General features: G+C 38.6%; 1 protein-coding gene across 1 annotated transcript in view; it reads right to left on the bottom strand.

Moving 5' to 3' along the window:
• Window positions 1–1,598: 1,598 nt before the first annotated feature.
• The window catches only part of PTPN13 (protein tyrosine phosphatase, non-receptor type 13 (APO-1/CD95 (Fas)-associated phosphatase)), a 99,447-nt gene continuing 73,415 nt past the window's right edge, over window positions 1,599–27,630 (bottom strand). The window contains exons 26-49 of the mRNA XM_010564435.1: window positions 26,797–26,925; window positions 24,727–24,820; window positions 23,852–23,937; window positions 22,840–23,002; window positions 21,691–21,905; window positions 21,502–21,600; window positions 19,625–19,986; window positions 19,255–19,429; window positions 17,774–17,932; window positions 15,940–16,111; window positions 15,618–15,828; window positions 14,612–14,682; window positions 12,889–12,950; window positions 12,032–12,188; window positions 11,548–11,724; window positions 10,143–10,225; window positions 8,848–8,903; window positions 7,622–7,737; window positions 6,330–6,466; window positions 5,656–5,746; window positions 4,605–4,942; window positions 3,837–4,052; window positions 2,689–2,751; window positions 1,599–1,667 (exon numbers count right to left, since the gene is read on the bottom strand). Of these exons, the coding sequence (XP_010562737.1) occupies window positions 1,599–1,667; window positions 2,689–2,751; window positions 3,837–4,052; window positions 4,605–4,942; window positions 5,656–5,746; window positions 6,330–6,466; window positions 7,622–7,737; window positions 8,848–8,903; window positions 10,143–10,225; window positions 11,548–11,724; window positions 12,032–12,188; window positions 12,889–12,950; window positions 14,612–14,682; window positions 15,618–15,828; window positions 15,940–16,111; window positions 17,774–17,932; window positions 19,255–19,429; window positions 19,625–19,986; window positions 21,502–21,600; window positions 21,691–21,905; window positions 22,840–23,002; window positions 23,852–23,937; window positions 24,727–24,820; window positions 26,797–26,925 (3,501 nt within the window). The remainder of the gene's footprint in view (window positions 1,668–2,688; window positions 2,752–3,836; window positions 4,053–4,604; window positions 4,943–5,655; window positions 5,747–6,329; window positions 6,467–7,621; window positions 7,738–8,847; window positions 8,904–10,142; window positions 10,226–11,547; window positions 11,725–12,031; window positions 12,189–12,888; window positions 12,951–14,611; window positions 14,683–15,617; window positions 15,829–15,939; window positions 16,112–17,773; window positions 17,933–19,254; window positions 19,430–19,624; window positions 19,987–21,501; window positions 21,601–21,690; window positions 21,906–22,839; window positions 23,003–23,851; window positions 23,938–24,726; window positions 24,821–26,796; window positions 26,926–27,630) is intronic.

The following is a 27,630-nucleotide window of genomic DNA, read 5'->3' as shown; positions in this document are numbered from 1 at the left end:
AAAATCATAGTATTACTGTGACAAGTGAAAAATGCTCTTTTCCTTTTTTAAGACATGCTATTGCTAGCTAGAATACCATTAAACAAGCAAGATAGTGACTGTTTCAGTTTTGGGACACCAGAACACTGTGGGCTACTACTTTGAAGAGTGAAAGCCTTGGATAATCACAGGCCTCTGAACTTATGTCCACCATTGCAGTGCAGAATGCTGTCAAATTAGTACTCTTATACCCTTCTTGACAGCACAAGTCACAAGCTTCAATTCTGGTAAGGACTACTGGGACAGGAATACTGCTCAAACACTCAAATGGTCCCCTGGGCTGGCTGATGGCAGTTATTCATCATCCAAGGTTCCCATACAGCATAAAATGAAGATTTCCTTTCAGAACAGTTTTGACTGTTTACAATATCACTAAAACACTGAGTTACTTAGAACCCGATATCCTGCCTCCCACCCCAAACCTGCTTGCTTTAAGCAGAGTAGCTTACATTGTTGTCAGATCACTGCCATAGCACCCAAGGGCAAACACACCCCCAAAAAATGTGAAATGGGTCTCAATGCCCAGGTATGCTAAAAAACAAGAAGGGAAGGAAAATATCCTCTTCCTTTCATCACAGTGTGGAAACTCTCCAGAAAATAACCCACAGTTCTGTAGGTTTTTTCAAGCAGACACTGAAGAACAGAAGGACACATTAAAATTTAAAATGTGCACAGCCCTTTTGTTGCAAATTTCTTAAGAGCAGCAACCACAATGAAGGATGCCATGTAAGGCCAAGAAAAATCAGTCACAAGGACACAAAAATATCCAGACCCACTGATCAGTGTACTTTAGGTGTAATTTTTATTTACAGAGTGAAGATGCCTAATCAGTTATAAGGTTAGACACCTGATAATTCAGCTTTTTTGTAAAAGTATATAAATATATACATGGACCTCTATGAAGTAAACATTAACAACTGTGATACTTACAGTAAACATTCACTACTATCCTTATGCTAATAGGCATCTCTTAAAGCTTAAATGCTGATTTCAAGATACCCTCTATAAAATAGCTGTAACTGTACTAAAAGGGCAAAAATTCTGTGCCATAAACAAGCTTTTAAAAGAGACTAGTAAAATGTCTTTGTAATAAAGTTTGCCAAGATAAAAATACTGCTTCATCCCTCCCACTCCCCCACCCCACAAGAAACAAATACCCCAAAACAATTGCAGAACTGAAAGAATTATTGTAAGATTACTTTTTCTTCTTATTTACTTTTTTTAAATTAAAATATTTTTATTTCAGTATTTTATCACATATTAAGGAAGCTGCAAAAAATGCAGCTTTATTAAATATTATTTACTGTTATACAAAAAAATCTCACATATGTGTCCATGGGGCTGAAGACATTAGTGGTACTGTATGAGCTATCCCTTTTCCTTATAACTATGTACCTTATTTGGAATGATGGAGAGACTTTATAGAAAAGATTTTTGACAGCAACTGAACAAAGGGACTGGAAAACTATTGGCAGAACAAAGAAAACATGTGAAAGCCTCTAGACTTCCTTGCTTCCTTATTTTAAGAGCACTTCTGCTTCAGTATTTTATTTGCCTCTCTATTGTTCTTCATGTTGGAGATGATTCAGGACATAAAGGACAACTTGATAGCAGAAAATGTACTGATCCTGCAAGGGAAAGGAAATCACAGAACATGTGAAAAACACTTGCACCACCTAAGCAATTAATTCTCACCTGCACTTCACAGGTGCACAGCACTTGATTTCCATACTATTTCTACAGTTAAATAAAAACCCCACAAAACAAAAAACCCACAGTGGAGAAATATGCAACTTCAACTTAAAACAAATACAAGCACTCCCCTGCCACTAAAGATATAATTTTATATGGGACATTTATCCCCCTTTCACACCAAAACCACATCAAGCAGAGTAAGTACTTTACATAAGTAGAAATGAAGACAGCAAGTGAATTTCAAGGTCTTGCATCAATGCCAATTAATACAGAACTCAGATGACAATGCAACTTCTTATCTTAATCTCAGTGATACAGGTGTGGGGGCTAATATGTGTTTTGGGGTGTGAGGTGAGGATGATATTTTTGTGGTTTGGTTTTAGGTTTTTTGGTGTTGTGGTGTTGATTTTTAGTTGTTTTTTTTTTAAACTATGATTCAACAATTCCTTCACATTCAAAGAGAAAGTGCAGATTTTAACAAAACCTTGTGATGTCTAAGTTATTTAGCTCTAGATCTAGATTATTCCTAAAACATTCATTTAACTTCTGGTTGATTATCTGCCCAAAGGAGATTTCAAGACATCTCTGGCAGTATCAGTGATTCACAGCAGCTGCAATTAGGCTTTCTCTTCAGTTTATAATGCAATTTCTAGCCAAAAACCCCAACTGATTTCCCCTATAACACATGCTTTTGAAGATGAAAACTCCCAACTATTTTTTTTTTTTAAAACACAGATCAAAACAGCACGGCATGTTAAAAATTGCATGCATTTATAACTGTTAAATATGTACTGCTACTCACTGGTATGCATCTGATTTAATTCTCACGACACAAACGTTGCATTAGAGGGCACAAAGACAATCATTGTGTGCATCACAGAAAGTTTCCTGGCACATCAGAGTTAGAATTCCAGTGTCCTTCCTTTAGTGTATAGCTGGGGAAGCCAGACTCACCTCTGTCTGAACCATCCCATGTCTCTGCAGACGCATCGTGCGCACCAGGTCTGAGATGTCAAACTACCAAAACAAACAGCAAGTTAAACATTCAAAGAAGACGTACATGCATGTAAAGAAACATCCCCAGCATCAAACCAAAGAATCCAACTAGGTACACTAAACATTGCAATTCACTATAGCCTATGCATGTCTGGTAGATAACCCGCATGTGCTGTCTCTGGACAATATGTATGTGGCCCTCCTACATCAGACACCCTCCTTCTTTTGTCTTCTTTCTCTGTGCACAGGCTCTCTTGCTTACTCCTACTGGGAGCTGAGTGTGCAGAAAACAGAGCCCCTTGGTCCAACCTAACAAAACACTTTTTATTTCCCCAGGTCTATAAAGTTCTAGACATTTAGTGGGTGCTTAGAAATCCTGCTGAGCTAAACATGACATAGCTCATCTTCTCTACAAATTCACAAAAAGATTTGCTACACCAGGCCACTAAAAGACATAAACATAGGGCAGCTAACACCCTCCTGTGGATCACCCTAGAAAGCACATCCCTGGCTGTGCTGGAAAAATTAGTTTACATACCCTCATCTCCAGCTCAGATGTTTGTACACTGAGGTTTTGGTTCAGTTGCCTAAAGCAGATATTCTGCTTGGCTTCTAGCTGCCCTCCAACAGTTCATGGATCTCTGACTGACCAAGTGCCACAACTCTCAGCTCTAACGCCATTTAACACGATAGTTCCACTAAGTACATACAGCCAGGTAAGGCAGGCGTTTTAACTTTTCCTTCAATTGCCCGAGTCATCACAGTAACACACTGTTGTTCCCAGAAATCTGCTACGGTAGTTGTCCTTGCAACATACCCTAGAACGTCTCAAGTGGCACCTAACAATGTTGGATTGCTGAGGTGTTAACAAGATTCCCTGAGCTAACCCAAGAACCAGTGGATGTTAGAGCTCTTCACCCCGGGATCATCAACAAAGAAACATTTCACAGGTAATGCTGTTACACCCCCATTTATGTTACATTAAGACATGGCCAGCATGCTACTCTCAAAAGCATGGCATATTCTGTAAACAATTGAACAGATCCAATGGAACACGTTTCCTGCAAGTCAAAAGCACAGCTTAGCCCATTCTCTTGGGTACTCACATCGAGGTCTCTGCTGATTAACCCTAGAACAACGTCTATACAAATAAGGGTCCCCGATCGTCCAATGCCTGCACTGCAGTGAGTTATGATAGGTCCTGATTTGTGGACATGCCGCATGTAGGAGATAAACGTAAGCAGGTCATCTGGTTGAGAAGGGGTGTCATGGTCAGGCCAGGCAATGAAGTTCAAATGGGAAATGTGCCGTACTTCACCTGTCTGAGGTTTAAAAACAACAACAACAAAATGTAACACATGGGAAGAATAAAACAACAAAAGGCAAGTTCCCAAAGGAAACAGCCTCAAAGAGAGGGATTTGCCCAATAAAGGTGTTCTGTAATTCCCTAAAACCAGAGAAACAATGAGCTAAACTGAAAATAATTAGCAAGTAAATGAATAGTATAAGGTTCACTGTGCAGATGGAGCTAATCTCACAGAGGAATGAACTAGCCAGACTGAATTATTAGTGAATTTCATATCCCTATATATGTTTCTGTGGCCAAAGGCACCTAGGGAGCCAAAATGTAGAGTCTCATTAGCATAATGAAATCATGTCCTGGCCCAACTGCCTTCTCCTATAAAGGTCACAGAGTAGCACAAGCTGCAATGAGGAAGAGTTGCCCAGTAATGATGACTGGGCAAAGAGAAGCCCCGGGTTACCTCTTGATGCAGACATTGTGATTGAAAGCAGGCAAGCCAGAAGTATGAGGATAAAAATGCCAACACTCAGAAAAAAAAAATATTTCAGCCTGCAGAATTAGATTCACTTACCTGAATCTCTTCTAGCTCCAGCACTCTAATGATAAAGCCTTTCAGCTGCTGGAGTCTTACAAGAGTAAGCCGTAGTCTATCATTGATCATGGTGGTTTTATTGAGTACATCTGGCCAGTAACGCTGGCATTTTATCTTTTCTCCTTCAACCTCCTGAGTCATCATGGCAATCACAGTACAGTTTTGCTCCCAAACCATTTGCCAGAAATCTGCTACAGTAGTAGGGAGAGGTCCTTGACATGCAATGTAAATGAACTCTTCATTCCCCACTGGCATGCGAATGAAGCTGGCATTGATGTATCCACCTTCAATCCCAAGAGGTACTCTAGTGGTATCATCTGCAAACCCACACAACAAAAATACCACAATGTTATGCATGCACATAATTAGACCTTCACATAATAGAGATGCTGGGCCTTACACACTCACATAATACTTATGTCCACAGATGCTTCCAGATCTTATTTAAAAAAAAAAATAAAAAAATCACTGCAATACTTGCTTTTGGATACTAATCAGTACTTCTCTTTGAATAAAGAAAAAGACAGCTAGGGGAAAAATCTAAATCAGCAGACAGGCAGGATACGCGATTTGAACCGCAGCATCTCTGAAACGGAGGTTGAGTATTTCTCACTCAGAACTAACTTTTGTCAGTTCTTACTTCTGCTCCACACATATCCCACCTAACAAACAGAATTTTGTTGCAGGAAATTTACTGACAATAGTATACGTGTCTGTTTTTCCAATTTTTCATGGGAAAGTGAAAAAACCTTGTCTGGCTCTATATGTATATCTCATTTAAGACAGGATCTGCCAAAACAACTATAGAATCTGTGAACATCCATCCCAACCTACTAGAGAAGTCTATTGTTCACTGATCTTAAACTGCTTTATAAATGCTTGCTTTAAATGTGTAGAAAATGAGTGGCAGATTTATTTTTTTCCCTACTCAGTAGCAGAATTAGGATTGAGAATCAAACCATCCCACTCATCTGACCATACAGGTGGTGACAAAATATCAACAGTGAACTTCAGATTAGCTAGGACTTACAAGGAAGTATGTTTTTGTATCTGTTCTTTCTCCTGTTCTCCTTTGCTTGTCCAATCAAACACTGATCCAAAGGTTTTAACTCCTGAAGGTTCTGTAAAGAAACATACATCAGAAAGCCCTGAATTGTAAGTAGTGTTAAGAGCAGTTATGTAACCAAGTCTTCAACAAACAGAAGCATTAAAAAAAAAAAATATCCTAATGCTAATATGCAAAATAATTCAGTCACAGGAAGGAATCTGATTTCACAAAGCTAAGAAAATTAAACAAAATAATAATAATAAAAACCCCTATTATCCAGTAAATATTTTATCTCATTCTTTCAAAAAAGAGATCATGCAACATGGTTGACTTAAGATTTTGGAAAGGCTGTTTTCACATTCTGCAGCTAGATTTCAAATCTTTATTTACCTTGTCTATGCATGCTAAGGTCATATTCACTTGGTAATTTACCAGAATCAAGAATGATGTAAACACACTTTTGAATTGAATTCCCAGTTCGTATCTCTCAGCAGCTAGTGGGGGGAAGGGAGAGAAGTCTTTGGTAAAAGAAGTCTTTTCATCCCTTCAGAGCTGCAAATTAAAGAGCTATGGTATTTCAGGCAGTGATGAACCAGCCATTCTATTTCTAACTGTTTCATACTAGAAAAAAAGGACTTTAAAGGACAAATACTCACTTCAATCTCTTTAGAAGGGACTCCCTGTTCCAGCAATCCACGCACCATCCTGATCACTGACTTCAATTTGGCTCCTGAGTACTTGCCTCCAGGGAGCACATTCACAGTAGGGAGTGCAGAGATCTCTTCATTTGTCACTAAAGGGAAATCTACCAGAAGAACAAGACTGATTGATATAAAAATAAATAAATAGCTAAACCTAGGGAAATGTAAACTGCAGTGTAATGTTGGATTTCCTTCTTGCTGTTCACCACTGTACTACCTGTTGTCTCTAGAATGCCTCCATACACCAGAGAGAATACACAGACTTCCTCTCAGTTTGATAGGCAAAAACAAGTTAACAAAACCAGTAAGACACAAAATCAGCTTTGATAAATCCAGGAACCAAAAGTAGCATTTTCCTGAACTTCCAATAAATACACTGAAAACAAACTTCAAATACATTTTAAACGTAAGTTCTTCACACAATAACCTACAAAATTGACGAATGCACACAGGGATGAATTCAGAACTCTCCACTTAAACATCACAGCCTGTGACTTCATTTTTAGCACTTATACTCAACGTGTCTTTCAAGTGGTAATTGTAAGCTGTGTTAAACACATCTTTTTTTCCAATAAAGCTTGCTTTCTATCAGGCCTTCAGTGCTTCTCTGAAGCACAACAAAATTAATAAACCAAGAGTCTCTCTGGTATGGCAATTAAAAGTGTCCTAAATCTACTGACTTAGTCTAAAGGTTTACATGGATTATCCTTTTTTCTTTTAATGAATGCAGACAAAAGGCTGCTGTATATTAATTTCAGGAACTGACATTTCTAATGCTATTCTTAAAAAGTAAAGACTAGATTTTGCCAAACACATCAAATTGAGTAGTGTTCCACTCTGCCATGTTGAGCAGCAGTGGAAGAATTAGAGTCAAGATAAAGAAAAAAAAATTGCCCTATTTGAGCATGGAGTAACCAGTATGTGAAGCACATAATATATTGATCTGATCATGGTCAAACATTTATATTGTTTACAGCTTTTGCCAGACAGATACTATGTAAAAAAGCATCTCAGCTGGTTTCAACTCTACTACAACTACAAGCACAACGTTGCCAATACTTGCTCCTATTAACTCTGACAAATTTATTACACAAAGCTGTAAAGATCCTTTCCAGTGGGTTTCTGAGCTGTTAGATTTCCCATTATACCTGTCACTACACCCTCAAAACATATCCAGGACATTTTAAAATTAATTTCTGACATTTTGTCTATTTAATGTGATCCTCAGTTTTCCACTGATTATTTACTGAAGTTCTTGCCTTTATTTACATGTTCCTGGCTGACTGATTCAATCGGCAGTTCATCACTTCCCCACGTGACTTCATCTTCATCTGCTTGGCTCAAGGGAGGTTGTGGAGGAGATCTGTAAGAGAACAAGGAATTGAAGTAAGAAAGAACACCTAGAAATAACCAACACATTTGCAGTCTAATAAAAAATCACCAGAAAGTAATTTATAGCTACAAGTATTTCTGGACTGGATCCATACCAATCTCAAAAACCCACCATTTTTTTCCTTTTTTAAATCTCAGCGGGGATTTGAAAAAGGTAACAGTGGAAAAAGAGCCAGGAAGGCATGAATCTAGTAATAACTATAACTGCAATTACTTTTCAAAGGCTAAGCAGTAAAATAACATCCAATAGCAGATTTGTACCATTAACATAATTCACTACCTATATACTAGAATATCTATTTTCAGTTGCAAGTTTACTAGCTTTGCTGAAGATGGTGATTAATGTATTAGGTATTTTAGGTCATAATGTCGCTGCTTGTGCCAAGTCTCAACCCAAAACTTCCCAGAAACTTAATCAAAACATAAAAAGAACTATATACACTTTGACTGAAGCTTCACTTAGACTAAGGTCTAAAATTATTTCACAAAGAAAATGATCTTGGGAACTTCCAAAATTCAAGGTGGCTCAAAGGGACAGCTAGTAACTTGGCCAGGCATACCCTTAGTTTTTCATGCAAGGCAAAAAAAAAGCTCCAAGCACCCAAATGGGAACAGATGGACCAGTAGAACTACATGGCTTAGTTTCCATGCTCTAAAACCTGAAGAAGTAACATTAATGAAGCTTGTAAAGATTCAAACTGAAGACAGCATTGTTTGAATGTTTTCTTCACACACAAGTACAAAATTGTTAGTACAATGCAAATTAAGTTATTTGGAGCCATTTGAACACAGCCCAGTTACTTGTTATAACTGCATATAAAAGGAATAAATAAAACTAGGGCATAGTAAAACACATAAAGCTGACTAGTATTCGGGCAAATTATTACCTTGTAAATAACAAGAATACAGAGAGAGCAATTCAACAAGACATTGCACAGACATTTTATTGGGTTTGGTTTGGTTTGGGGGTGGTTTTTTTGTTTTTTTGTTTTTTTTTTTTTCTCTCATTATAACATATCCCTCTTCAGAGTTTCAGACGTCACAGGATTGCTTTCAAGCAACACTAGAAAAGAAATCTTACCTTTCTGGCATAGCTTTTACTTCACAATAGTCTTCACAACCATTTACATGTGTTGGCTAGTGGAAGAAATATTTAAAAACACATGAAAGGACATAGTTGTAACACTCACCCACTGTAAATTTTAAACGATTAACAATTACATGGACTATTTCTGAAGGGTACTAAGTTCAAAGCAGCACATAATGAAAGACTTTCCTCTTTTAGACATCTCATTAACCCAGAATAACAGAGGACGAGAACACTGAGCACTTGGAAAGAGGCTCTACTGTAACAAGGCCAAAAAAGCTATCTTAAAATCATTCCTGACTCAGAGCAGCAGTAGAGCCATCTGAATTTTCTCCAGTTGACTTTTTTGTTTCTAATACTTAAAAACCCTTTATGAGTTAAGTTGGAGAGTGAAAACTTCTGCCTCTTGTCAAGCCACCATTCCTATATAGAACAGAACAGAGCTTTACCTCTAAATGACAGATACTCCTATATACGCCTTCCTCAACAGACAATGAAGACTCAGCAGAGAAGGCGGCATTTCGATACTCCTTTCAAGAAAAACTCTACAAAACCATTTATACTTATTATATTAGGCCAGCTTGCAAGTTTCCACTGCCATACTCAGAGAATTTTTCTTGTGGATCTCCTAGAGCACACTAACGCAGAGCCAGGTTCCTGATTTGACTCTCAGGTCTACTAACTGGACTGAAAGCTGCAACAGTCACGATGTGCTGGGTAGACAGAGTTTTGCTGATTTGAAATACAAGACAAAACCTGGGCATCTAGTGACTGATGTAAAACAGGACACGCAATAATGTAGGGTAAACCAGATATAGAAATTATTCAAGTTAATGAACATATCCTAGCAAAAAGGAGGGGAAAAAGAAATCTCAAATTTACATTTTGGACAGTAAAGTTTACACAGCATTCATTATGACTACTTCCCTTTTTTGAGCAGGAATCAAGGAAATCTTTTAAATTAAATGCCTGAAATAACACACTAACAAGGTAGTTTATTGTTGTCCTTTTTGAAAAAAAGCTGTTGGGCTTTATATGAGAAACAATGTAAAATAACTCTATGCTTTGTTCTCTTATATAATTAATTTATGGTAGAATAATTATACACTATTTAAAAAGTAAATGTTTGTACACCATTTACAGCTACTACCGACAAGGATGTTGTCATTTAAAAGACATGTAAAGTTATTTCCACAAGTTCTATGCCAATAAAGAAAATAATAAATTGAAAGAGCATCTGAGAAAGCAAAATCAGCAGATAAATGTCTGCCAACTTCTTGCCATCCCACCTCTGAAAAATCTTCAGGTAAAGATGACCCATCACAGTCTGTGTCTTCAGACTTATCTTCTGTCAGCTTTCCATTCATCTCTACTGGAACAGGAAAATCACAAGATACAGCATAAACACACCAAAAGATGCCTAGGAGTCAACTTCTCACAGATGTGAATCCTGTTACACCTGTCTGGCACTACACAGGGAATAAAGGTGCCAGAATAAACAAGAAACATCTTTTAAGTCTCTTTGCTACCACTGTGTTGGAAAAGAGGTCTTACTGTATAGGATAATCAGACCTTAGGTCTCTTTCTTTTTTAACTGGAACAGCTGTCATTACATGTGAGGTTGTTTGCAAAGCTAACAGAATATCTGTGCCACAGCATAATGGATGGACAGGCTAGTGCTAGTAAGTTATCAGGATTCCCATGTCAATAGTGCTTCTGCAATTCAGTTACATTTAGACCAGCAGTATGTCTAAACCAGGATTCTACTTGTTCTTTCTATTAACAAGATGTAATTAAGATGTGCCGGGTAAAACCTGACTTGTATCTGTCTGCTACAGTACTTCCCTGATGCCTTATCTTATGGATTCAATTCATCTTCTGTTGCAAAGGCTAGATCCTAGCTACAAGAAATTGGAAGTAGTGGAGCTCCAATGATATTCCACAGCTGAGAGACTGGCACAGCCAGAACCTCAGTGTTCCCTGATTTCTAATGTAATGACCAATAACAATAACCCAATGAACTTGAAGAGCAGAAAAAGAGCTGAAATAATTATAATTTTGGAAGGTATATCTTGAGTTCTAGAAGGAACCTCTGCAGGAGTAGCAAGGATCTTGCTTGAACTTTTGGAGCTTACATACATAGTGTGACACCACAAAGGAACTATCCTACTCGAGGTTAAATTTCAGTTAATAACTACCGGGGCTGAGGAGACGGAATGAAGGAAAAGAAAGGTGTACAGACAGAAGCAGGTACTGAAAAAACATATTTTTTCCTAAAACTGACAAAGCAGATTGGCAAATTGTTTGGTTTTGAGAGATCTCAAGACACTTCCAAGTTGTGCAATCTGCAACCAATGAAATGTTGAAAAGCTTCAGCATTTGAACATGACTGTAGCTGCAGAACCAGGTACCTAAACAACATGAATTCCACTCAAGAGACAATTCCAGAATGGGATTAATTTTCCCAGATTACTTAAACAAAATCCAGATTTATCAAACCAGAACTTGACTTATTAAATTGCATCTGAAGTTCACTGGAATCAGCAATCATTTGTCTGTGTTCTACTTGGGAAACTTTCAGTTCACACATCAATTCAATGTCACCTCTCCCCCTTGCAAAATCAATTGCTTACTTGACATCTTGTTTCAAGAAGTATTTTGCTGTTGATATGCTTTTTCAATGGCTCATGTTACCTGGCAGGTGATCTTCTGATGCGGCCTTCTTAAGATGTAGAAGACACTGAGCCTCTGAAGTTGCATTATTACGATTTAAGAGGTTCTGGGCTTCCTCATCTACAACATCCAGTAGATACTGGACAACTTCATTGTGATCATCCTCATCATAATACTCATCATCTGGAACCTCTGTTTCTAATGAGAAATAGTATAAAATTATAAGTTTTCCCAATATAGGATGTTTGGGGAGGGGGGACTTAAAGGGGCAGACACCATGGCATTATTTCTAGGTGTTATCCACCAACAGAATCCAATTTCCAAAAATCTACTTCCAACATCAACTAATTCCTCTAAAGCAGAGCATATAACTTGGAGTTGATCTTCTAAAATTGACTGCCAGCCTAACATTGACTTATTTCAGCCTATTCAACAATATCTTGATTCTCTTGTACAAATACACTAATGACTGAATAATGCTGTCCCCCATCTCACCTCCTCTTACCTGATTTGTCACTGTGTTTAGAAAAATCTGACATCTGATTGGTGAAGCTAAGGGAAGTTGCATCTCCAGATCCTGAGAGATTCATTAGCCTTTTTGTGTGATGGAAATTGTCTTCTGTATTTGCCTGAGAAGGTCCTAGGATGCCATTGCCATTTATCTAAGAAAGCAAAGAACAGTACAAATTAACTCTTAAGGAGTCTGGCAGTTTGTTGAAGCAGCAAGCAACCCTTAAAAAGTTCATCTCTCTACTTAACAACAAACAAAAAACCCTATTCATATTGTATTCTCATCTGAGATAGCTGGGTGAGGGGTGGGCAGCTTTCAGGTGTGTTAGAAGTTCCACATGAAAAGAACAAATACAAAAATTTTAAAGCAACTAAGAAAAAAACCCACATGGTGTTGAAGAAGCAACTACTACAGGAGAACACATAGTAGTATTCAACATTATTATAACATCTATAAAACATATGCAGGCTTCAATACTTTTGGTCCCACAACACACCATTTGTCAGAAAAAACAAAGGGGGAAAAAAGAAAGAAAACCATCTAGTAAATGTGACATGCAAGCATCTGCAGATACTGTGAACAGAATGGAGTTTTCTGGATCATAGCCTTGCATCCTTCTCATAAGACCATTTGTCTTTCAATAACCCAGTCCCAAAGAAGAGAAGATCAATTAAAAAAAACCCCACCTTGCATATTTATTATGATCACTTCTTATTCACATCAACTGACGATAGTAGGTTTGCATACTTTCATTAACGGATTGTTTAATTTATTTATTTATTTTAAAAACGTGTATAAAGTAGATCCTTTTCCATGGTTAATGATAATACGTACAATAGTGGAGTATTTACCTTGGGCCCATAAGTATCAGTTGTCTTTTCTGTTTTATCACAGGGATCACCACAGGAACTGCCTAAAGAAAAATGGGAAAACACAACAACGTCACAGCAACTTCTTCACAGATATTAAATTAGTGCCCATCCATTATTTTTATAAAAGAAACAAGGTATTTAATATTATGTTATGAAATGAATAACATTTCTGCCTGCCTGGTTACTGGGTATTGCCAAACTTATGTCTGATGGACTATACTTTATAATGACTTTTTAAATGTTACGTTCAATGGGATCAGAAAGCATGAATGCTAATACAAGTAACCAACTCTAAGCAAAGAAAAATGTTGATAAATAGCTTAGCAACATACAGCAGAAACATGCACCTTTGGGAAACAGGGCATGATTCCCTTTCCCTTGAAATGTACAAAATACAACCCTACAATCACCTGTCGCTAACTTTTTTTTTTTTTTTAAACATCATCTGACATTTGGATCCTTGTTCAAAGGTACCTTTCCCTTCTTGGCAAAGAAAAGAGTGATACTATGATATGAGAGACCACTGCCTATCCTAAAGATCCCATTACTAGTATAATAAATGAGACAAAGTGGAACCAGTAGATGCTATATACCTAGCTATTAGTGAAGTTCTGGATTTTCACATACATTACACTTTCACAAATGAAGAAACTTGTAGACAAAATAACTGAAGGCTAAGAGTAACCTTATATCCTATCATGAACCTACGCATGACAAGTCAACTACAAGAAGGGAGTTTTAAATGGGGTCTTCCAAGATTTGGTTACAGGGCTTGTTCCTAATAAATATCTTGACCAAGTTTTTTGAAACGAAACGTGTAGCATACTTGGAAAATATGTGAGCAACACTAAACTGTAAGAGTTGCAATAATTTCATAAGGCAAGATCAATACTCAAAGTTATCTAGATACATTAAAGGAAGCATGAGAAAAAAGACTATGATGAATCAAGACAAATGCAAAGTGCCACATTTCAAAGAAAAAGCAAATGCTTAAGATGGTAAGTAGCCACATAAGCGGTTGCTCTGCACAGAAGCAAATGTAGCTGGTAAAGGATCCTGAGTCTAAGTGAGTGAACAAGCAACTATTTAGCAAAAGGAAGTTAATCTCAACTTGATGTATTAACAGGAATGCTGTCTACACAACTCTGGAAATAATTCTTCCCGTCTGCTTGGCACTGGTGAACCTCACCCAATCCCATGTCTGTGACCAGAAGCACCACACTTGAAGAGGAAAACAGCGAGACATAAACAAACTGGAGGGGAGCAATAAAATAAATTTCTGCTCCTTTGGTCTTGGAATAGAGAAGACCAACAGGAGACCTGAAGCCCTTTCAAATCTAACAAACTGGTATTTTTACGCCTGGTCAGAGGAAACAACAACAACATTATTATTATTAACAACACTTATGATGATGATGATAATCAATTGATTGATTTTTTTTTTTTTTTTAACTCCTTAAAAGACTTAGGCTTGATATTAGAGAGACTTTCTAAACTACAAGAGAAATGGAATCATAAAGAGACTATTGTTGAATCTCTTTTCATGGGGCTTTTAAAAGAAAGATCAAGCAAACACCTGCTGGAGCTGCTCTCTGTAAGTGGAGTTTTAGTGCAGCCACTGGACTCTTAAGGCCCATATCGGTTCCTTCATTTTTATAAACACGCGCATTTCACTTGTAATAAGTAAGCAAGCAAATCTTACCGTTAGCTTTCATAGGCCATGGATTTGAGCTATCGGGGCTTTGGGATTTTGGAAGCACTGGATGACCATCTCTATGAAAAGAAATGTTTACAGAAATTTTTATTAAAAAAAATAATAAATCCTGGTAATCATCAGATATTGATGTAAATATGTCCTATTAGTAAAACTGCTAATTGTGCTTTCTATTACAACAGTTTTGGAATACTTAAAATATTAAATGAGAGAGATTAAGCACTGGTAGTTAGGTTAGTTTCTACTTCAGGGAGCACTGAAGAGTTCGTTAGAGCTGGACTTTCCTTATAGATTCTGACAAAAAGATTCGACCTTGCAGCCTCAGGACTTTGCAACTCCTTCCTTCTGAGATAAAACAGAGTGGGAAGGAGAAAGGGAGAGAGGAAGGAAAGAACAGCAGGCATGGCTGGAAGACTTAAAAAATGAAGTAAATGTTTCAGTCCCAGGTAAATAAGAAAAGAGAGTAATCTGGAGAGTTTTTTACACGGCTGTATTGCCATAAAAGAAGCAGCAGGGATCAGTGAAAATACAGTGGTACACTAGGATCTGTGCCATAGAGTTTTGACATTCACCAGTGTGCTGTGACATCCATGTGACTGTAGAATCATTTAAGCACAAAACAACATTTTATCTCCTTTTTATGATTATAGAACCCTCAGTAGCAATTTTAAGAAAAAGGAGTAATTGTATTTAAATAACCTGTGTCATAGTTTGAAAATGATATTTTGAACACTTGCACTTCATAGCTGGGCACAGCCTTGTCTTCCCAAGAAACACAAAGCACAGCAAGTACTAAAGTACCCTTCTGCTCCACTGACGCACAAAAACTGTGAATATACAGACCCTTTCTGTGGCGTCAGTCCTCAATAACATGCTACCTAGTACCACTCTGGTGAATTAGCTGTCGTACCAGGAACATGTTTTACCCATATACTCATACAATCGTGTGAAAGAAAAAAAAAAGTACAAGGAAGCATTTGCTTCCAAAACATACCTGGTCACTTTGAGCACCACTTTCGGAAGGTATGTTTCTAGCATTCTTTTGGCTTCTTTCAGAGTCATTCCCTGTGTGCTTACTCCATTAATGTAATGGATAATATCTAGTGCATGGAGACTCTCCTCTCTGGCAGCAACCGATTTGGGGAGAATGTCACTAATATACACAACTTGGTAAAGGCTGTCATGACCTCCTGATAACAACAAACCTTTGCAGGAAAAAGGAGGGAGGGGGGGAAGGAAAAAAAATCAAGTTCGTTCTTTGTAACTGAAGGGAAAAATTCTGCTTTAGAGCAAAAAGCAGTATACTTCTGTGTTACCTAGCTCCTCCTTATGGCACGTTAGTGTAATATCAGGCAGTAAATGAGGCAACACTGGCATCTTGGGTAACTCCAAAACACGCCCTAACACTAATCTGACAGTCTTTGGGGCAGCGCGGAGAAAGTTTACTGCATCGGTATGGCTCATGTTAGTGACATCAATGTCATTAACCTATGAAAATAAAAGCAACAGAGATCTCCTTGTTAGGTTCCAAGTAAAACAGTTAGCATAACTGCAAAAACATTTATCACTGTTTTTATTGTTGACATTTAACATTAAAGGACAAAACAATAGATGCTTTATCAACCACAGTTGCAGTTCATCATACTTACCCAAGGAGACAGAACACATAAATATAACTGAACTTTTGCAAGTGAAGAAACAAGTTTACAGTCCAAAAGTCAAAATATTAAACAATCTGAAGAGGTATATTATTTAACTGTTCCTATTTAAAAAATTGGAATGCTGTAACTGCATAGGCCAACACCTGAAATTCTGACTCAAAACCTAATCCAATTTGACTTGTATTTGCCTAACTTTATTAAGGTTTAATAGTATTCAGCAGTGCTTCAGTGTCCTGATCTAGCAATAACTCACACACGTGCTCTGTATTATGCACTTCATCACTATTGCTCACAGTCTTTGTAAGACTAAATGCAAGTTTTCGGTCAAGCAACTCCCGGTATCAATACAGGCTGGAGGATGAAGGATTGAGAGCAGCCCTGAGGAAAAGGGCTTGGGGGTACCAGCAGATAAAAAACTGAACATGAGCCAACAATGTGTGCTCACAGCCCAGAAAGCCAACTGTATCCTGGGGTGCATCAAAACAAGTGGGACCAGCAGGTTGAGGGAGGTGCTTCTGCCCCCTCTCCTCTGCTCTGGTGAGATCCCACCTGGAGTACTGCATCCAGCTCTGGAGTCCTCAGCACAAGAAAGACATCGACCTGTTAGAGTGGGTCCAGAGGAGGGCCACAAAAATAATCAGAGGAATAGAACACCTCTCCTATGAGGAAAGGCCAAGAGTTGGGGTTGTTCAGCCTGTAGAAGAGAAGGCTCTGGGGACACCTTATTGCAGCCTTTCAATACTTAAAGGGGGCTTATAAGAAAGATGGGGAAAAACTTTTTTAGTAGGGCCTGTTGTGATAGGACAAGAAGTAATGGTTTTAAACTAAAATAGGGTAGATTTAGACTAGATATAAGAAAGAAATTTTTTACGATGAGGGTGGTGAAACACTGAAACAGGTTGCCTGAAGAGGTTGTAGATGCCCCATCCCCGGAAACATTCAAGGTCAGGTTAGATGGGGCTCTGAGCAACCTGATCTAGCTGAAGATGTCCCTGCTCATCTAGTCCAGGGGGATTGGACTAGATCACCTTTAAGCTCTCTTCCAACCCAAACTATTTTATGATTCTATGATGAAGATCTGAATTACATGATATGCACCTGGTAAACTCTTCTATAGCAAATCTCTTAAAATTTATTTCTTAACAATATGTTAACCATAGATGTATTTGAACAACAACCTCTCCACATATTTGAGCAACCATCTAATTTAATCAGTGAATGCTTTTCTCTTTAAACCATTTTTTGCCATCATGAATAGTGGTTACACACATGCCTAGCTGTGGGACATACTGTAACTCCCTTCAACAATCTTCTCACGTTTTCACACTTGTATTTCTTTTGTCTTAACTGCTATCAAATTAGGCCTCTCAGAAGGCACATGCCTTTGTTCCTTAACCACATTTACTTTGGCCCAGAATAGAGGTTTTTGGGTTATTTTGACTCAAAGTTGTCCTTTTCACACAATCCCTGAAAACACTAATTCTCTCACTTTTATCAGTCGGTCTCCAGGTCGTAGTCTCCCATCACTTTTGGCAGGATCCTGAACAATGTCATGAATGTAGCAGCCCACGTTATCATTACCTTTGGTCACTGTAAAACCCAGACTACCCTTTTCTGACTTTGTCATAGTAACTCGGAGCTCTACTTCCTAGGGAAAGAAAATAGCACTTTACAACACAGACAAACAGAAGCAATGTGAACACTTTACTGAATTTAAGACAGAAACAGACAACTGATTTACCTATTGGTTTAAGTGGAACACAAGCCTGGACAGTACCAAGACATGCATCTTAGCAGGCTCAGCTTAGCCGCTTCAAGTAAGCACCTCTAACGAATTCAGACAGACTACTGTTTTGCATGGAGCTAACCTTGAGTCAAAGGCCTATGATCTAAACAAAATTGTGAAGGCATATATCAAAACTGACACCTTATTTTACCCTCAACTAGCTGCCATATATAAAAAGGCTCTGTATTTTTCAAATAGTACAACACATCAGGGATTATTCAACTGAAGAAAGTAGGTGAACATATTTTCCTACAATGAGAGAGAATACCATAGCTTATCTTGTAGCTGAACACGTGGGCATGTTTTGCCTATTTTAATTTGCATGAATTTTTATTTGAAAGATACAGATCTGCCTCATTTGCATAGAAATTCATAGAGCACCAGGAACGTTTGAGAAAAACTTCTGAAGAAGGGACTAAGAAAAAAGACAGTTTGTTTCTTCTCAAAATAGACTATGTGCTAGAATAGCTTTGTAACCTGGAAGACCCTCACAACTGAGATACATCAAGGCTCAGTTTTCATTTTTTTCAAACTTTGAATAGGTTATGTGAGGATATGGAAGCAGAAGTCCCTTCTGTTACACAATGCATTTCTGGGGTGGCAAGAAGCTATCTCAGAAGAGTCTCAAAAATATGCTGCATTTTTCAGCAGAGCAGAAAGTCTTTGGGATTCATAGATATAAATGCAGCAAAGAACAGGGTCTCCTGCTGTCCCTTGCTGCTAATTTATCCCCTGATCTCTGAACAACCACATGTAAAACTAACAAGGCAGAAGCAACATATTTGCCATTTAAGCTTTGTCCGAGTACATGGTTTAGAGGTAAATAAATATTTAATGCCAAGTTTTCCAGGCTGAAATGACACACGAAATAGACGTATACACATCTAACTATGGTTGCATGGATGCCTCTACATCTACAGAGAGAAATATATCAACTCCTCAAGAGCTCAAACAGAAAATGCCTGCAGAGCTGCAGTTCACTGGTTACAAATGGCACATGTATGTGTGCCATTTATAAGGCACACACCCAAGTTAGTGCACATATAACCTACAAACTAACCCATTTGTAAATTAATATGCCTAAATTCTATCCAGTCACTCCCAATACCATGGCTACAACAATTTCCAGTTGGCCACAGCAGTAGGTACATTTATGCTACTGAAAAACAGAAACAGTAAATTACTGGCTCATATTCTTCAGCATTTTTTTCCAACTGGCTGAGTAATGAATCCATTCCTCCCAGGTGCGGAGTCAGCTCAGAAGCAGGAGTAGCATAACAGTCATTTATTAAAACAGATGTGGTAACATCAGGAACAGTTCTACAGGTTGGGATCAATGGCAAATCCAATGGCAGATTACTACAGATAAACAAGCAAAAAACAAGGATCAGCTTGTACAATGTGGCTGTCACCCAGAAATGAACATATGGACCAATATTGACTTTATGCAGATCTAAGAACCAAAACAAGAAAAGTATTTCTATGAATAGGTGCAATAAACTATTTTTGTGAACACATTCTGCAATATTACGAGAATCATCATAAACAGCATACCTGTCCTCAAGCTCTGACTTGCTAGGAGCCTCTTGATCAGAATATAAGATGGTGCGAACAGCCTCTTCCTGACCACCGTGTGTCTCATACTGACTATGTGCCTGTGTCATAGCTTCATCTGAAGTTTGGTATAGCGCAGAACTCCAGTCAAGGCCCACCTGTGCTGGCAAGTCTATCACCTCCTCATCACCACTCCTGCTGCTGTCACTGTAGCTGTCTCTTCTAGAGGGAGATTTTAGCCTTTTCATGCTCACATCAGTAGTTTCATTTTCATCTGAGCTGTCACCTTGTTCTCTGTTTGATGGACCAGAAACTTCTCTGCTGACATCTGGAAATACTTGTTGGGGTGAATGGATGGGAGTCTACAGAAAGCAAGGACATTTAATTCATCAAACTCCGGTTTTGATGACAAAAGAAAGTTGCAAAGACTGCATGAAATTACCAAAAGCAATTAGTCATTGGCTCCCTCCATTTAGATGTTGCCTCAACTGTGTAAACGTATCACAGCACAGTTTCACCAAGTTGAATGCAATTTGGCCGAGACAAAGTGTGCAAAACTTTGAAACATATACTGCTAAGGAACTGCAAATTCATCTAAGAAAAACAAATATACTCTTGGCTTTAGCCTCGGAGAGCTTGCTGACAGATGCCTTTAAGCTATGCCCAGCAGTCATCTAGGCAATTACCATGAAATCCCTTCCAAGCACAACACACTGCTGACGCTTACAGTGTAACTGAAGTCAAACTAATCTCACACAGGAGGGAAACAGGGAAGCTTTCAAGCAAAAAGCTACATAACAGATTATGGTAATTTACACCAAATGGAGACTGTTCACCCAAGTTGTTAATTCCCATGAGAATGAACAACACTTTTGCCAATAACCCCATATTCCCAAGAAAGATGTCAGCTAGCAGACACACAAAGCTTAAAAGCTTCATTTACACTTTTTATGGCCAAATTCTTGTGTTCATGAACACAACAATTTGTGATGATGTTATAAACCAAAATTGTAATTTCTTTATTTTTTTTTCTCTTCTTTTAATATATGCGCTGTTTTATTAAAGTTATTCCATACTACAAGCAGGTTCATTACAGGACTAGTTATTTGTATTATTAGTTTGTTCAGTTGCTTATCTCTTACTCTAATTTTAACTTCACTTAAATTTGTATTTGTACATTTAAATTTCTGTCATCAGACTTGAATGGTTTTTATTGTTTGAAAATTATATGAAAATAACTTAAATTGAAGACTTGTCTCCATTAGTTTTACACTTGCCTGTATTATGGAAAGCCTACTTCTCAGGCAAATTCCCCTCTACATTCTCTTTTGCTGAAACACATTTAATTTCCACTTCTTCCAAGTATCCTAAAATGGCCTTCTGTTCTTTTGATTTACTTATTGGAGCATTTTGAAAATATTCTTTGGGACTCCTATAATTTCCAGTAAGTAAATATGGCAATCTTTTCCCTGGTTTTACATGCACCAAAACCAGACAAATTGGTGTTTTGCAGAATATTCTCCACATATATTACAGAAATAACCAATTTTTATTTGAGATCAACTTCAAACCATTGGGCTGCAAAGAAATCCCCGCCACAGAAACAGGGTATTAAGCCAATTTCCAATGTCTTAAGCCACAAAATGGAGGGGGGAAAAAATATTATTAAAGCCCTGCATTCTTTTCACATTTCCACAAAACGCTTAGTACATTCCTGAGGGATTTACTATAAGAACTAAGTTTCTGTGAGCACCCTCCCCATCTTTCCATCTGCATCTTGCATTTAAACTAACCCACCCACCAGTTTGAATAAATGAACCTTCAAATAGCAATTTGAAAAAAGAAAAAAAAAAATAATCATATGCCATACACCTTACCAACAAAGAAGGATCGATGTCTGGTAGTATACCGGATGGTGGCCGACAAAGGAGAAGAGAGACTTCTGGAGATGTTCCCCTCAGAGCAGAGATGACTTCCTATGGTCACAGTGGGAGTCATTATTAGATGCAGACCCTGCAAGACTTGCAGGACTATCACAGCATGAGTTTCACTACTAAGATACAAACCTGCTGCGATAAACCCTTTAGTGATGCCCCATTCACTTTCAGAATGACGTCCCCAATTTCTATCTTCCCACTTTCTGCAGCGGGCTGCCCAGGGAAGAGCTTTTTCACCCTCACAATAGTGGAGCCTAGTTGCTCTGGGGTAAGGTTGTCTTCACGGCAGAAACTGAACCCAAGGCCTGAGCTATTCTTCAACAGCTTTACTTCAAATGTGTTCTCTGCAAAAGAAACATTAACTTATTATTTTCCACAGCATGCTGGCCATGAAAAAAAGTGACTGGCACTCTTACTTCAGACATGACAATGCGCACTCTCCCTCTCACAGGGTTCTTCCACTTTACTGAACACAAGCGTTATCTAAAAGATCCCTCCAAGTTAAAGAGGACAAAAAGCTGATCATGACTTCTCAGTCTGCTGGCTTGCCCTGACAACATCCACACCATACAGAAAGCCAGAGTGTCTCCAAAATACTGTTCCCCAGGAAGTCCGTACAGGAGCCTGTTAAAGCACAGTGTGACACAACCTTTCTGGTCACTGATCAGACATTAGTGAGAGCAGCAACTGGAGTTCCTCGCAGACAGGATAAATGCCACGGAGGGAGACCATAAGCTATCTGCAACGGTTTCCCCATATGGGTAGGCTTCCCTCCACTTTCACAGGTCTCCAGCAAGAGAAGCTGAAATATGCCAACCTCTAGTCAGCTACACGAATCCCTCTGCTCTCTTCATCCAGCTCTTGATGTCTTCTCTCACCTAGACAGGAGCAGCAGGACCTACAGAAGTTCTCATTTGTATTTGAGTATCTTAACCTCCCCTTGGCACTCCTTAGCATCACCTCTTTTACTCCAACCTTGCTACAGCCCTGGTCTGCAAGGCTGGTGAAATTGAGAAACAATAACAATAATTGAGAACAGTGAGAGCGCAAACAGTTAATAGTAACTAAACAAAGTTACCAAGATGTGAAAGGAAATCTTAAAAAACAAATGCAACAGCACAAAAAGGAAGAGACTGTATTATGTGCAGGGGCGCAGTATAGATTCATACCAGCTCTTTCTCTTGTCTGTCTTTCTATTCTACAGAAGATTTGAAGAAAAATATTATAAAAACTAAAGGATGCTTTGAAAGTTCAGACAATTGTCCTATGTGACCTGACCTGCAGTGACAAAGCTGTAATCTTTGGCATTTGTAGTTTTTGTCGCTGGCTTCTCCTGTAAGTCACATTGCCCCACCTGATTTGGAGGTGTACATTGTGGTGTTACTGGAGCATGAACCTTGGCCACAGAAAGCTGACCTTTTTCCAACAGCAGATGCACCACCTAAAGAGATGAAACATTCTCCAGTTAACTGGCAACAGTCATGGAAATAGCGCAGTCTAAAGCATGTTTCTTTCTAACTTGTCAGGGTCCTAAGTTTTACAGCAGCAAACTTTATAGACACCTCCCTCCCCATACAGCCTCAATTTATTCCTTATTTTAAGGGCTGCAAGTGACAACCTCCAAAATACACTAATGGACTTGCAAGATACTGGCCAACACACAGTAAGAAAGGGTTTTCTTCCAATAATGCTGTGAGGGTGTTAAGAAGTGTCAGTGTCATTTTCACATGCATAGAGGGAATAGAGTTAAAAGCATTTTATGAAGTGAGCACCAACAGTAGTCCTTAGCAGCTCTAAATGTGTACATTCACAGGCTATTTTCAGGTGTGCATGTACTTCCACATATGAAGCAGCTGCCATAAATAGCACTATTAAATGAGGAGACACCACTGACAGAATCAGGCACTATCCAAGAAGGCCAAGACTCAAGCAAAGCTACCAACACAGCATGCAAACACAGCTGCATATATAGAGGCCCTTGTCTCCTCAGTGGTTCAGATTTGGGACCTGTCTGTAGCATGCTGCTGCAGCTGCTTTCCAACCGATGCACCTGGGCTTCCCTCCTATGAAGCCCAGGGACAAGGAGAAACCAATTCCATGCAGACCTCTCATCCGCACACAGAGCTAGGTGGGCAGCAAGACTCAAGGCCCAGAAGTCAAGGAGTCTAAGGAAGCACACCTAAAGCAACCAGGACCCTGGAGAGAATGTCAGTCTTCAAGGTCCTTTACCTCTTTTCACTCATTAAGATCTGGTTTACCACAGATTGGAATAGAACCAGCAACCACTTACCTGCCCAGTGTTTCTCAGCGTTTCAACAGCTTGCTTATGGGTAGCACCTTCCAAACTAATCCCATTGACAGAGAGCACACGGTCACCTACAAAGAAAAAGCAGGCAGATCATCTATGAAATGTATATGACACACAGAAACCTTCAAGTCTCAGCTAATAAGGACAGCTATTGGAGTAACTTCTCCCTCCACACTCTGAGTCAAGAAGAGAACTTTGCAACTAAACTATTTGGTTGGACTCAATGATCTTAAAGGTCTTTTCCAACCTAAATGATTCTATGAGACAACCCCATGTCAAACCATGTTAGCCGTCAGAATGATAGCCTGCCACAATGCTCAGACTCTTTATTAAAAACAAATCTTAGTCTACAGTGGGAATTCTCACTTCAGTAAAGAATGTGGCTTGGCTTATGTACAAGAAAAGCTGTAATAATTACAGTGATTTTCTGCACTGAGGTGCCCAGCATGCCAAGCAAGAAGGCCACAAATAATACAAAGCCCTCTCTCTCCATGGCTGGAACAGAGAAGTGTTCTCCATTAACACAGGCTGCATTAGAAAAAAAGAGAAAAATCCCACAGCCTATCTCCTATTTTTCCCCTCCACAGTCTCAGCAGTTTTCTATTGGTTCTGCAGTTGTTCCACACTTTTTTTTTTTTAATCTTCACCTGCAGAATTAGCTATCAAGGCAATTTTTAAAATGACAACTGCAAATGCAGTGGCTTGGAAAAACAGCTCTTCTTCCCAGTGAAAAAGGTACAATGAAAGGAAGCAGAGTTTCTAGCTTCTAAGCCACAGTGTATCGTCAAGTCCACCACAGACAGTTATCTGCCCTTTTTTCACATTAAGAGTCCCGACTGAAAATACTGAAATACTACCTTTCTCTATTCTGCCATCTGCTTCAGCTGCTCCCTTAGGAATAATCGCTTTCACATAAATACCACCATGCCTTATGCTAGTATTTACACCACCCTAAATGGAAAACAAAAATAGGATTTTTTAGTCTTTTTGCAGTAAGAATGCTTTGTAATTAAACAATGTCACACAAGAAAAATTGCACTCAGGAAGCACTTGGGCTACTGGCACGTAAAAAGAACAGCCAAATTATCAAAACCAAAATGTTACACAAAGCATGTCTTTGCAGTCATGCAATTTAATACAAATGAAGCTGGGATAGGGAGATTGTAAAAACACGATGCATCACAATGCAAATGTACCCAAAACCAAATAAACGTCCTTCAGCAGAAACATGTCTGCATTATACCAGACTTTACATGCTTGCATGCATATCAAAGCTCAGAGACGTGTGAGAGCACAGCATGCCAAAGCAGAAGATGCATACCCATGCAGTGTCCTACTCTAATACACCCTCTCTGATGTAACATGAAACTAAGGAGTGCTGCTTTCTTTGAGCTCATACAAGTTTGAAGGCCTAAGCTGAAAAAATCTGCTCAAGCTCAAATGGCATTGGTTTTGGAGGGTCTTAGCCTTTCTGCTTATTGCAGAGGGGGTTGGGACTAGATGATCTTTAAAGGTCCCTTCCAACCCAAACCATCGTTATGATTCTGGCTCACTGCTGCACTATCTGTGCTCCTCCACAAACTTGGAGGGAAGAGGGAGACCAACAGTGTATTAATGTTCACTCCCAAAGTACACAGTATTACATGTGAAAACTTAAAACACAGAGCTAATTGTACACCTCTTCTTTTCAGCACTGTACAGGATAGCAATGCAAGGGGCAGAATGGAGGCTGAAAAAGGAAAGGTCAATGAAGATACCACTTGGTCATCCTTTAAGGGAAATCTTTGCATTGGTGGGTATCTTCTAACATTTTCTACAAAGCCAATGCATGCATACAGCAGGATTGATGCTATTCAATAACCAACTCATGCTGAACCTTTGCTCCTCCAGCTGTCTCAAGTTATAAGCTTGACAAAGCAATATGACTTTGAATAGACTAGGATGCTAAAATAATAGAATTTCATTCTGCTCCTCTTACAATACTAGCCATATATATGAAAACAGTGCTAGGCTTGCGAGTTGGCACTCCACCTACATGCCTATCTGTATGGCCACATTTGGGAAAAGGCCAACTTAGTTTTAGGTATAAACAGCCAGTGAAAGCCACCAGTTTTGAACTACAGCTATATGCTGTATTCTATATGCTCTCTATTGTTATAATTTAAGCAACTTTCCCTTTTTCAAATTACCATGTAGTCTAGCAATCAATCAACCAGAGATAATGTATTTTTGAACACAATACAAGAACAGGAACAGTGAAAAATGTCTGCATCTCGGTTATAAATCATTATCTTTTTCCCTGAAGCGCCACTCTGCAGTATGGCAGGCCCTAAACGTAAATTACCTTCAAAATTTTATAGCCCCAAGAAAAATCAGTTCATTAAAAGTACATTTTTGTCTTGTATTGCAAGAAAGCAGTGTCAGCCAGGTCTTACTTGGATTTAGGTAGCTTTTTGCTTTCTGTCTTTTATCCAGCAGAGGGAGAACACTAAACACGGTATATGTGTGTGGACCATGCATAGATACTCTTTAAGTCTTAAGTAATGCTACCGCTTCCACTGCCTGCGATGCCAGTCAGGGAAGGTCTTATTTCTCTCCCTTGTAAATTTGCTCCATTATTAGGTAGCAAGGGACAAAGACCATCTTGCTTTTTGTACTCACAAAGCCGCATCTGTGATAAGATTCTATTAGGACTTTGGGGATCCACCATAAAACAACAAACAAGAGTTACTTAAAGGGCAGATGACAAGAAAAGGTATATAAAGTAGTATTACTTTTCAGCTTTGGTAAGATAATCACACATCAGTAAAACTACATACTTAACAGTGACTCCAGAAAATATTTTGTTTCCTTGTAATTTAGCAATTTAATGGGTTGCTGGGAGTAGAGAAAAAGAGAAAACATCTAAAAACCTTGTCAAACAGTACCGTGACACTTATTCCCAAGCCGTTATCTTTTTTGGCTAGTTCAACCTCAAAGATATCTCCAGGTTTAAGAAGTGTTGGAGTAACCTTTTTAGAATTCATTTTGTTTGCTGTATTCACTGAGGAAGATTCCTTTATTTAAAAAAAAAAGAAAAAAAGAAACAAACAAAACAAAAAGAATTATTTGCCATTAGAACAGAAGTTTACAGTTAAGACCCTAAAAGGTGTAGTTTTGAGTCAGATGCAGCCAAAAGGAGTCCACATGGCAAAGTACCAATTAGTAAGACTCATAAGGCTCATTGATTTAACTCTTTCATTGCTGTCATTGAACAGGTTTAGCACGGAAATACGCTTGGCCTTCAGCAGCTGAGTCTTTACTGCCAAAGTGAGTTGGTCACAGAACACAGAAACTATAGTACTTCAGTATTACAGCAGCCTAGGGGTCTGTCAGATTGATTTGCAGGAGCTGCCACAACTTGATTGAATAACCTCCATCAGCTGAAAAGAGGAATCACTGGAAGTTAGGAATTAATTTGTAGTACTTGCCATTGTGTACTTTTGGAAAGGTGAAACAGCAAGCTGTCTCTGTTCAGAGCATGGCTCACTGCTGAACTTCACTACACAAGAGCAATTTTCCATGGATTAGATCAATCCCAAAGGACAATGAGTTATGCTGCTACCCATTCCAGATGCATCACAACCACTTTAATCTAGGAAAAACTTAATTTCTGTGCCAGGTGAATAAACTTACCTCTAGGGGTGATCACTAGACTACAATCATATTGGACAAACACAGAATTGAAAGAAGGTTTTCTATAGAATCAATAAGTGCACTAT

This window comes from Haliaeetus leucocephalus, unplaced genomic scaffold (genome assembly GCF_000737465.1).
Source record: "Haliaeetus leucocephalus isolate CR32 unplaced genomic scaffold, Haliaeetus_leucocephalus-4.0 Scaffold178, whole genome shotgun sequence".
Taxonomy (NCBI): domain Eukaryota; kingdom Metazoa; phylum Chordata; class Aves; order Accipitriformes; family Accipitridae; genus Haliaeetus; species Haliaeetus leucocephalus.
The sequence above is the reverse complement of the archived record's forward strand: the minus strand, read 5'-3'. Positions and strand labels throughout refer to the sequence as shown.